The sequence below is a fragment of the Panicum virgatum genome, chromosome 2N (assembly GCF_016808335.1).
Source record: "Panicum virgatum strain AP13 chromosome 2N, P.virgatum_v5, whole genome shotgun sequence".
In the NCBI taxonomy this organism is placed as follows: domain Eukaryota; kingdom Viridiplantae; phylum Streptophyta; class Magnoliopsida; order Poales; family Poaceae; genus Panicum; species Panicum virgatum.
Genome location: NC_053146.1, coordinates 7,362,757 through 7,375,086, shown reverse-complemented (window position 1 = coordinate 7,375,086; position 12,330 = coordinate 7,362,757). Strand labels below are relative to the sequence as shown.

The window sequence follows — 12,330 nt, the reverse complement described above, 5'->3', positions numbered from 1 at the left end:
TTCTAATTTTTGCTTGATTGGCTTCTAATTTTTACTCAGCTGAAATCATCAAGGTATGCGCGGAGCGATCAGCTACAATCAACAATAACAAAGTAATCACCCCCATTATTACTTAGTCAGTGACCCCACGGCAGTGGGACCAACGTAGAGGATTTGCTTCCCATTATTACACCCCCACTAAATTCAATTAGTGGTTACTACACTAATCAGCGTTCGTCTACCTGGTCTAACCAGCGTCTAAACGGTAACAAACATAAACTGTGTTGTTTAGGCTATAAATGGTGATTAAATAGTTAACCGTTTAAACAGTCAAAAGACGAGGTTAATGGTCTAACAGCACGTCTAATAAACACGCCCGCTCGCCAGCGTCTCGCGCGCTCCACCTCATGCGCTTTAATGCTTCGTCTGTCCCTTCTCTCTGTTTGTTTCTCTCTCCGCCAGGTATGTCTTTTTTTTTTTGACATGTCCGACGAGTCCTGCTAATGTATGTTTGCTTATTAAATTTGCTCTAAATAGGATAAACGGAACGAAAATAAACATTATTGGACAGGCTAAACGGCCGTTTAACACACTGTTTAGGCAGACATAGGCAAATCGACATGCATTCTTACATGCATACATATACTTATACATAAGTTTTTACATTAATAAGTATGTATACTTAATTTGTTACATGCATAAATATATATTTGTACTTGATCGTTTACATGCATAAATACATATATTTGTTAGAATAGTTATTTTTGAAGCCATGAACATGCATATTTTGATGATATAATACAAAACCATTCAACCCGGCTAAACACTATTTAAACGGTTTAAACGCTAAATCAAGGATGACTGACTATTTATCGTTTATCGTTTACGTAGGATAACATTGCTACTAAGTGAAGGGGGATATTGTCCGTGATATATATTGTCCCGGAATCTCTTTTACAGCTAGGATCCCAGTGATATTGCCCGCGAACTCTGCACGAACAATTCGTGCTGATAATTGGATCCGGGAACTCCATTCCGAATAAAGTGCCCCCAAGATTGGTGCATGAGAAAATGAAAATGCATGGCCGGCTGCTGCTTTATTCCCTGTCTTTTGATCCTTAATTTTCATACACTGATTCCACCTCTTCCTCTCAAGACAAGATGCTGTAGCAACAAAGAAATCAAGTCGAAAGCATCACATACAGGTTTCACAAAGAAAGTTCCGATCCAAAAAAAAGAGAGAAAATAAACAGGTAAGTGAAACCATCAAGCTCCATACAGGCAGCAGCTCTGATCTGCTACGAATTACCAAGCAGGAACGTGGTGGACATGAGTAGTCGATCCAGGAAGCACAAATCACGCATACCACACACACGGCTGATGCAGATCATGGTCTCGATTCAGGAGACGAACACGATGGAGGGGTCGCAGCAGCACTCGTCGAGGAGGCAGCAGCAGCACAGCGCCGCCAGGCTGCGAGAAAGAATAATATTTAGCTAGGATTATTGCAGGTGCACAGGAAACGATCGGTGTGAGATAGAATTAACGAACTGAAGTTGGCCGAGAGAAGTAGAAGTAATCGAATCATCAAGGTTGTAGAACAACGACGTACCAGCCCTCGAGGAATCCCGGCGACCGCGGCGGCGGCGGCGCGTACTGGTACTGCGGCGGCGCCATCACCGGCGGGCCCTGGTACGGTCCCTGCTGGTAGTAACCTTTTGGAAGCAAACAACAAGAAAGCAAGCACATGAGGTTAGGATCTCTGCTAATTGGTAGCTTATCGAGCAGTGAAGCAGCTAGCTAGCTAGCTAGCTATAGCTAGCTACAAGCACACGAACAAGCAACGACAACAAGAACAACACGTACCTTGCGCTGGGTAAGGGTAGCCGGCGTACCTCGGGTCGCTCATCCTCGATCGACCGTGCTCGCCGAGTTCCTCAGTTAGAGCAGGTGAACTGTACTCACACAAGGGACGCTGACCAGACGGATGACGGAAGAAGGGAAGGATCAGAGCCTCCGGAGGAAAGCGCGCGGCGAAGAAGGCGACGGGAAAGGCAGAGGACTGGCGGTTACAGAGGTTAGTACCCCGTTGCTAGCTGCTTGTGCGCGTACGTTTATATGTAGAACGATCGTCGACGGCGCCGGCCGGCCGATGAGGCCGAATCTGCCGGCCGTGTCAGCGCCGGCGCGGATGGGTCAGAGCCTGTTTGGATGGCTAAAGTTGCATCTATTAGCACTTATATTTTTACTAAAATTTTTAAATTATAGTTAAACTTAAGCTCATCCTATAAGCACACTCCTGTTAGTGCTAAAAGTTAGCACTTTTATCCATTAGCACTTGGATCCAAACGAGGACGCTTATTTCTGATGCTGGTGCACTGCCACCGGCACCGTTGGCAACGAGCTTTGCTGCTTTGATTTGCACGAACCGGGTGGGGTGAAATAAAGCATCACGTGTGTTTATTCTCTTCTAATCTTTGGTCTTGTTTAGTTCATTTTGTATTTTGCATTTTTACATTTTTGGAAGGGAATCTTCAATACTTGAAGTATTAAATGTAAACTAATCACAAAACTAATTACAGATCTGGTCTGTAAACTACGAGACGAATCTAATGAGCCTAATTAATCCACTATTAGAGCATATTTACTGTAGCATTACTGTATCAATTTAGTGTATAATCACGTCCTAATTATGCTCATTAGATTCGTCTCGCGATTTACAATCTATTTGTGTAAAGCGATTTATTTTTCGACTACATTTAGTACACTATGCAAGCGATTTACAAAAATTTTATATTTTACATTTTGGGATTTAGTACACTATGCAAGCGATTTAGAAATCTGAACGAAAGCATGGAATTTGCAACAAATAGGGCAAAATGGTTATTTATTGCCACTTGGGCTAACTTCATTTTTTTTCGAACTCACTAGCAAATATGCCCGTGCATTCGTACTGGAGGCCATATCCATAAATATATTGATTATCATATAAAATTGTATATATTGTAGATTAAATGTATTTTGTAGTTACATATATAGTACGAGTCGATTGATCAGGATTTTATTTTTTTCTATTTTACTCGTCAAGCGCTAATATAGGAACATAACAACTTGAGAATTGAGATTGATTAAATTATCATACAAGTCTCGCTATTGATATGATGGACATATTGCTTACCATTAAATACATAATGTATTGTCATAATTAATTACTGAATGGTTTATGGGAAATCTAGGAATGAATGTGGCTTAGTGACATATAGGAACTAGGAGGAGATAAAAACAAAAGAATACGATGAGCAATATTGCTATGGTTCCAATGACTGTCTTTGACAAAACAAAATTGTCACCTCGTTTATTCATGCATTTTTCAGGGGCACATCCTGGCTTAGGTACTTGATATTATTCCACAAGAAGGAACATAGGAAGCACTACACAACTGTTACCTGCCGAGGTAACAGTTATGGATCTGTTCACCATGGCCTTTTTACTGTCTACTCCCTCCTTCCCCGTTTATAAGGCATGGTGGAACATGACACGGTCTTCTAAACAACACTTTGACCATTTATTTATCATATATTATATCACTTTTGATTATAAACTTATAATCATTGTAAAATATATTTGATTATGAATCCAATCATATGAAATTTGCATTATAAAAATAAAAATTTAATAGTCAAATTATTGGTCAAAGATGACAAGGTTTGAATCTTGATATACGTGTATGCCTTATAAACAGGGAAGGAGGGAGTATATATCAAAAAGTACCAAAGGAGGTACGGAAAATTGTAGCTTGGTATACATTCTCAAGATCAGATTTTTTAGCGCAATACCTTCAACAACTTTCAGATGCTTTTAAGAATTCAGAAATTAAGTGGTATAGAAATTTTCAAGGGTCCCAATTTCAGCTACAAAGATCAATCTGACTTCTGAGAATGAGATATAGTACATATCTACATGTAAACCAAATACAGAATGAGAACTATGGGAGGCGGCGGATTGGAATAATAACATCTACTTATGTTTGGCTAGTGGAACCGGGTATAACCAGAAAGCCAATATTCATACACACACCAGATGCCCAAATCCTGCATTTGATTTAAGCTAGCCCTTTGTTGCCACAATCTTCAGATTTTGTAAACTGGAAGGTCGTCATGTGAAAGCTTTTGCCACTGAAAACCACAACGGTTGAAAAAGCTATGTTAGGGGGCAACATAACATAGCGCATGCATATGTGCAGAAACAGTCACCACCGAGATAAAAAAAAACACTCAATGCAATGTAAACACCCATTTATATAACACCAAAAATAACTGTAATGATATTAACACTACAGATTGTACTGTACCAATTATTGCTAATTTTGGTTCATCTTGGTCACAAAATGTAGTTTTTCAATATTACTGAGTAGCTTCTTGATCCATTAGTAATCCAGTATCATTTTAGGTAACAAAAAAAATAGCATTTTACTATTTATTAAGCATAAAATGGGTCCATAGCTCAATGGCAGAGCATTTCACCACAGATCAAGAGGTCACTGGTTTGAACCATGATGTGCCCTTTGTATTTTATCTTTTTCCTTTACTTAATGCTCAACACATTTATTCATCAGCACAAACAAGCATGAGTCGGGCAAAATTGACCCAGTCTTGAAAATCTATTATATAGGTATACTTAAGAAAGATGTTATATTCAAAGATTGAAAAAATGGCTTATATGGTAGGACTGTTTTCGAGCCATCCGAATACTCGATTGTTTTGATCTAAATCGTTAATTTGCTTTATTATTATATGGCACGACCGATTGGGGTGTCATTTTCTTGCTGATGTTGATTCTTTAGGCAAACCTGAAATGACTTTTAGCAAGACTTTGCTTTGCGACGCCACCGCTTCATCCTCCAGTTGGCGTCTCCGGTGGCAGAAATACAACGAGATTCACTACCATCAGCATTAATCCAGGCACACCGTGAAGTCTAGGGGGTGCAATGGGCGATCCTTAGATGCACCTCTAACCCTGTTTAGTTTAAATATTTGTATTACTTCTCCAAAATAGGATCTTATTTTAAAGAAGCAGTACAAATATTTGAACTAAAAAGGGTTAGAGGTGCACCTAGCTAAGGATCACCCATTTGCACCCCTAGTGAAGCCCCCAACCCTACCCCTCCCAATCGCCGCCATCCACTACCCCTAGCCGGTGGTGTCAACTCTCCTGCACTCACCACCATCGTCGGGCTGGTAGCCTAATAGTGTACCTCTAAGTTGCTGGATTCCTAACCTATCGTGTAAAAGGTCCTGAAAACTCTAGTCTTGAACCTAGCAACCCCTCTTACCTTACCTCAGCAACCCTAATCTCACCGGAGATGACCTCATACTCGATGGGGGAAAGAGGGGATTGGGGAGGAGTTCGTCAGAATCAAAAGCACCCAAATGGCGGGAGATGAAACACCCAAAGCGGTGATTAGATTTTTCCAAAAACATATCAATAATGCTTGGACCACATAAGGTTTTCTAAATGCCAATATTAGACTAACTGTTAACTTAAAATTTCACGATATCATATTAAAAGTCAAATTGTGTTTTGATCGGGCAACAAATTTTGGCAGTTGAATGGAGATTGAACACACCATGACTCGTCTTCATGAGTAGAGAGCTACCTCCCTCCCTTATGGTGTAACATCTCTTTCTACATATAGAGCTGATAGCTCCCCTGCAGCCCTGCTATATATGCCTACCTCTCCCATCTAGGGCCATGTTCGGATGGCTGAAATTTCGGCACGGTCTCCAGCAGCACACGGCGCGGGCTGCAGCAGCACACAATAGAGAGACATGATGGCTGGGTTGGCTAGTCCAGCGGCAGCTCCAGCCCAGCCGGTTATGGTCAGCCGAACAAGCTGTAGGATGACAAGCGTGCCAATCTGGTGGTCTGAGTGTTGCTCGCCGCCTTGCCACGGCACCTCGTGGCCACTTCAACCATAGCAGCCTTCCTTTCATGGCCCCTCACTCTAAGTCACAAAGTAACCCGGCACCCCGACCACCAATCTCAGTAACTCGGAAATCTCCTAGTTGACCTGTTTGAACCCGTATTTTCACAAGGATGCCTAAGCAAAAAAAAATGCAGAATTCAGGCGTGTGAAACCTCTATATTGACGTGTTTGAAGTTTGAACCCACATTTCCACAAGGAGGCCTAAGCAAAAATGTGGCATTCAAGTGCGTCAAAAATAGGAGCGGTGTAAAACGAGAAAAATGGAAGGGAAGTGTGGAATGAGAATCAAATGTTATGCTTATGCCCAATGCACCCTAAGTTGCTGGATTCCAAACCTATCGTGTAAAGGCCCTGAAAATTCTGGTCTTGATCCTGGCAACCCCTCCTACCATACCTCAGCAATCCTAATCTCACCGCAGATGACCTCATACTCGATGGGAAAGAGGGGATTGGGGAGGAATTTGTTAGAATCAAAAGCATCCAAATGAAGGGAGAAATCAAGTGCGAGAAGGAGATGAAACACGTGAGTGGTGTTTAGATTTTTCCCAAAACATATCAATAATGCTTGGACCACATGAGGTTTTCTAAATGCCAATATTAGACTAACGGTTGACTTCAAGTTTTCTAAATTGTGTTTTGGTCAGGCAACAAATTTTGGCAGTTGGATGGAGATTGGACACACCATGACTCGCCTCTAATCTCATATGTAGAGTGCTATCTCCCTCCCTTATGTTGTGACATCTCTTTCTACATACAGAGCTCCCCTGCTATGCCTGTCTCCCCCATCTATGCCTGTCTCCCCCATCTAGGATGACAAGGATGCCACCATTGCCCCTCCGCCCTAAACTAGCATCGCCCGTTTGCTAATCTGGTGGTCTTATGTTGCCCGCCGCCTCGTGGCCACTTCCACCATAGTAGCCTTCCTTTCATGGCCCCCTCTCTGTGCCCCGCCTCCCACCGCCAGCAGCCCCCCAGCCTCCACGCGTCGTCCTCCGGCCTCTGGCCAGCTGCTAGACCTCTCCCACTCAGCTGTCGCGCTCAGTGGCCCAGCCCGACACGATTAACTAGCCCTCAAGCCATGCCTGGGCCATTGGAGAGGCACGTCGGGGGGGCCCAACATGACCTGTTAACGTACCAATACCACAACGGGTCGTGCCATGAATGGGCCATGCCAAGATGGGCCCGTGCCATGCTGGGCCGAGCGGCTTGTTTGGCCATCTATGGACAAGGATGCCACACTATCGCCTCCTCTGCCCTAAACCGGCTCTGCCCATCCTCTTTCTCTCTCCCCCACCCCCTCACACCGCCAATATGTGGTCTGGTGTTGCCCGCCGCCTTACCGCACCGCCTCGTGGCCACTTCCACCATAGCAGCCTTCCTTTCATGGCCCTCTCTCTAAGTCACATAGTAACCCGGCACCCTGGCCATCTATGCCAGTAACTGGAAACCTCTCGGTTGACCTGTTTGAACCGGGAGATCTATTCATAGCGCGCGCGATTTCATCGCGCCGCATCGCAGAAGCCCCCGGCTCGCCCTGTTCATCGTCTTCCTCGAGCAGGGGAGGGGAGAGCGGCCGCCGGCGGGGGTTGCGAGCTAGGGGAAGGGGAGGGGTGGCCGGGGAGGGGTGGTAGGTGGGCGGAGCGGCCGCCGGCGAGGTCGCCGGCGGCCGGGGTGGTGGAGGGCGGTGGCGGCCTTATCATTCCGGGTTGTTGGGGGGCGGGGCGGCTCCATGGCCGCCGGCAATAGAGGAGGGGTCGGGGGCGGCGGCGGCCAGGCGGTGGCGGCGGATCGACCGGCGGAGGGCGCGGCGGCGCGGTAGCGCCGCCGGCCGGGCGGGGCCGGACAACCGGTGGGCGGGGCCGGCGGCGGGGGCGAGGAGAAGGCGGCGGCGCGCGGCGGCGAGCTCGGTTAGGGAAGGCGGCGGCGGAGGGCGGCGGCGGAGGCACCGAGGGCGGCGCCGGAGCCTGGGAGGCGGAGGAAGGCGGGGGAGCGGGGGGCGGAGCGTAGCTGCGACAGCTCGGCGCGAGCTCGCGCGAGCGAGGAATAGACGCCCCCTGTTTGAACCCGTATTTTCAGAAGGATGCCTAAGCAAAAAGCGCAGCATTCAGGCGCGTGAAAACAAGAAAAAATGGAAGGAAGTGTGGAATGCGAATCAAATGTTACAAACATCAACCGGCGATGGTGAAGAAAGCACACCTTTTGACGACTCCCGCACGAGCACGATGTGCACGGCGGCGTTGTTTGGCGGCAGCTGCAGACGGAGTGGCAGGAGCTTTCCATTGATGGGGCTACGCGAGCACATGATCACATCCTGGAGCCCCGTCTCCTGCTTCAGCATCTCCAGCAGCTCCTCCAGGCTTGTCCCATTGAACGTCAGGTAGCTCGGCTCCTCGCCCGGGCTCACATCCCCGTCGTCGTCCCCGATGTGGTAGTGGATCGCCCGCCCCTCCACTTTGTGAAGCGGCACCGAGAAGGATTCCGTCGACTGCGCAGGCACAAGCAGCAGTAGTGAGTCACCATGCCGCCATGGACCAGCGATGCAGCTTGCCCGATTCGTCAGCAGACCTCGAGCCTGTACAGGCCAGGAGCGGGGGGCGCGATATAGCCCGGCGGCGGCGGCGGGGGCTGTGCTCTGAACGGAGCTGAGTACTCTTCCCGGTGGTGCGGCGGCGGCGCCGGCGGCCTCAGCGCCGATGTTGGCACGGGAGCCGGAGACGGCGACGATGGGCGGGAGGGAGGTTTGTACGATGGCGCCGGAGAGGAGTAGTCGGCGGCGGCGGCGGCGTCGGAGGCGGAGGCGGAGGAGTGATCGGGTCCGGTCAAGATGGCCTGGACGACCTCGACGTCCCAGACCACCCAGCCGGCGTGCCGGTGCGGGGTGTCGTGGGTCACGGAGTTCCTCCACGGCGGGAGCCCCGCGTTGGCGCGGAGGAAGTTGCCGTACCGGGTGCGGAGGCGCGCGCCGCGCGCGCGCTCTCTGCCGCCGCCGCCGTCGCGGATGGGCACCCACTCGACGGAGGAGTCGAGGCGGTGGGGCAGGGTCTGGAGCACCTTGCGGCCGGTGACGCCGAGGAGGAAGGGCTCGTTGGAGGCGGAGAGGTAGCGGCCGTAGCGGCTGCGGAGGCGGAGCACGCCGGGGGAGTGCGGGACCGGCTCCACCACCCACCGCGCGTTCGGGGACGCGGCGTTCCGGTCCTGGATCACGTGCGCCTCGTCCTCGTCCGCGTACAGGTACTTGTCGTGGTGGCTCCGCAGCCGCACCGTCCGGGCGCGCTCGAACAGCTCCATCGGCGACGCGGCGGCGGCGGCGGCGGCGCGCCGCGGCGTGGTCCTCCTGTGTCGCGGTCGTGCCGGATGCCGGCGGCCGGTGGTGCGCGTGGGCGTGGCCGCGTGGGAAGTGGGCGGGAAGCGCTCCGGGCGTTGCGCGCTCGTCGTGGCTATTATGAGCGGAGGCACAACATGGCGTATGGAAGTTTTGAGCGGTGGTGACGGTTGGGACTTGGGAGGTGTTGGGGCGAGGTGACAAATTGTCTTCTTGTTGCCTAAAGCGGCTCACCATTGACGCATGGACAATGAAAAGTGACAGGCTACTGAAAGTAAAATAAAATCAATTGATGATGTTACTCCACCTGCAAGAGGTGTTGAAAACTAAAGGAAGTTATAAATCTTAGCTCGAGTATCCAAATTAAATTTCAATTTCACCATAATGTTTCAGCAACAAGATTCTAACTCAAAATAAGACCACACTTGATTATATTTGGAAGACTTTTTTTAAAATTACTTTTTACACTTTTTAATATAAGATATTTAACTTTACTCTAAACAAATATTTCCACAATAGGAACAAGTGGCCGGCGCTTGCTCCAAAATACAAGTGGCCGCTTGTAAACTTGGCTGCCTCGGCAGCTTCCGATTGAATTCAAGTTCAGGTGGACATCTTGCCCCCCGTTGGTTCGTCGAAAAAAAACAATAGGAACAAGTCTTAATCTATTGTCGACAAACAATAGATTAAACATGACAAGCAAAAAGACTGGAGCGTGTCAGCATTCAAAAACTAAGCATCATGAACATGTTAGTTCACATCATGGAACAATTTAGTTTTTGAAGTGAGCTAATAATTTAACATCACGAACAAATTAGTCTATAAAATGGATCCACATGTGAGCAATTATTTTAATATGAAGAACAATTGTTTTTACATTGTGGACAAATTATTCTTACAGACAAGCAAATGAAAAAATATAATAAATAATTGTTTCAATAAAAAATAAATAAGAAAATAATGCAAAACGTACCACATAAAAATGTATTTTAGCTACTTGAAAAATAAAAAAACATACCATAGAGAAAGTGATTTTCAATAACAAAACATTTCAAATTATACCATAGAACAATACACCTTTGAAAATTCCTCGAGCCCCATCACCCTTGTGTGCTCAACCCTTTCAACGCCTCAATCACCAATTTGAAGGTCCTCAGCCCCATGACCTACCCATGACCCATGACAGAGGGTAAAAAAAATGAAGAGATCTCACATGTTAAACACGTTTATGTTTTACTCATCATGGTCAATTACGCTGTGTATTCCTATCCCTCCCATGTGTTAAAATATTCATATAGTTCCTAATTCAAAGTCAAAGTTATTTTTTTTGTTTTGGATTGGAAAACATGCTGGGTGCTATAATCTAACATTCTAGATTAATTAAACTAGGAGGCCACGACAACTAAAAGTTATAAAATAATTTGACATATTTATTTTCATATGAATTGGAAATCAAAACGTTTAGCAAAAAGTCCATGCTACATAGAGAATGAAAACTAGCCATATGAATTACTTTGATCATAGAAATTAGGATAAAAAATTAGACAAAAGTAAAGATAGAATATGCATGATGCATTGTACAACTAGAGTGCCGCAAAAGATTTAAAATAGTTTTTTTTATCTTAACTACAGATTGTAAACATAGCCATATGGTTCAAATTACATTGAATGTTGGATTATGGTGTTGATTCTTTTCTCTTTTTTCCATTAAAATAGTAATTTCTTTCTCCTAGAGCAAACATAATACCTTTTTTTATACTTTAATATTCAGATTATATGTACTTTTCTTTATACTCTTAAAAGTGGTATTGTAGAATTTGTCCCATTATATGTAGTGGTTGTACTCAATTTTTCTCTCTATCATATTGAAATGTTACATGTTGTATTTTTTGTTTATATTATTCCATATTGTTGGCTGCATGGAGACATACAAAGTAATTTTGATTTATTTGTTCCTTTTTTGTATTACCATTGTCTACACATTTTCCTTTTTAAGTGAAATTTATATTTTGTTTTGCAAGGCAATATTTAATTGTCAGTCAAAATATTTGTATTTTCCTTTTCTCAATGCCGATGAACATTGATATTAATCAATGGAACATTTTGTATTCAACTTGGACTAACACTACGAGTAATATGCTGGATTAGAACCAATAGATTCCTAGAACATTCATCGAACTAGTCGAACAACTTTTTAACTTTAACTATTAGGTCAAATCAACTAGTGGATGACTTGGTTCAAGTAGTGAAAATACTGTGATTATGCTACATGATTGTTTTCGTCTTTGATGTTCATAACAATACACATGGTTCCTGGAACAATGATTATTAAACAATTAGTCATGAACATAGATGCTTCTTGGAAGGAATTTCTTCGACAGGATTGAACATTAAGATGATACTAGAGTTCAATGCATTTTCAAATTCTTTAATGGTGAATATGTAAGTCTATGTATTTGAAGTTCTTCAATTTGCATGTTTCATCCTTAAATCATAGTCTTCACCATTCCATCAATTTTACATTCTTTGTTAGTTAAACTTGTTCTGCCTTTTGTCATTTTTTATTTCGCAAAAGATATATAGTACAAGAAATGGTCAAAGAACATCTTGTTTGGTCCAAAACCTTGTTGGGATAAGACATAGTAGCTGAGATGATCAAAACAAGAGACTCATGCTCGGGCTATTGAGAAATGCTATATTTGTAAACAACATTATCAATCATTACCCTATAGGCTTTAATGCTTGTGCAAGTAGGTTAACGAGTTTTGTGGACCGATGGGACTTCATCCTAGAAATATTGGGCACAAGAGCAAGTGAGTAGTGAATGCGCATCTATAATCTTTTAATTTTTACTTTTATTTTCATTTTCCGAATGTACAATTATGCAAAAATGCATGCTTCTGATTTCCACCAACATAAATTTCACCACTACTACATGGGAAATAGGGGTGACTGACCTTATGCCAATTATTTGGCAAGCTAACCTATTGCCGGACGGGGTAATGAAAAAACAAAAACAAATGTTTAGATTTTGGTCCCAATA

General features: G+C 45.1%; 1 protein-coding gene across 1 annotated transcript; it reads right to left on the bottom strand.

Moving 5' to 3' along the window:
- Positions 1-4,134: 4,134 nt before the first annotated feature.
- Positions 4,135-9,253, bottom strand: LOC120658698. Its single transcript, XM_039936936.1, has 3 exons — positions 8,531-9,253; positions 8,162-8,450; positions 4,135-4,154 (listed from the first exon to the last, which is right to left on the bottom strand). Exons 1-3 carry the CDS (start codon positions 9,251-9,253, stop codon positions 4,135-4,137), a joined length of 1,032 nt encoding a protein of 343 aa, XP_039792870.1.
- Between the last annotated feature and the right edge of the window lie 3,077 nt (positions 9,254-12,330).

Bases quoted from the DNA above. Each gene is read 5' to 3' on its own strand.
- LOC120658698 (XM_039936936.1), bottom strand. From the start codon at position 9,253: ATGGAGCTGTTCGAGCGCGCCCGGACGGTGCGGCTGCGGAGCCACCAC. The intron at 8,451-8,530 runs GTCTGCTGACGA...GTGCCTGCGCAG, and splicing joins CTGGCCTGTACAGGCTCGAG to TCGACGGAATCCTTCTCGGT. The intron at 4,155-8,161 runs GTGTGCTTTCTT...TGTGGTTTTCAG, and splicing joins CGTGCGGGAGTCGTCAAAAG to TGGCAAAAGCTTTCACATGA.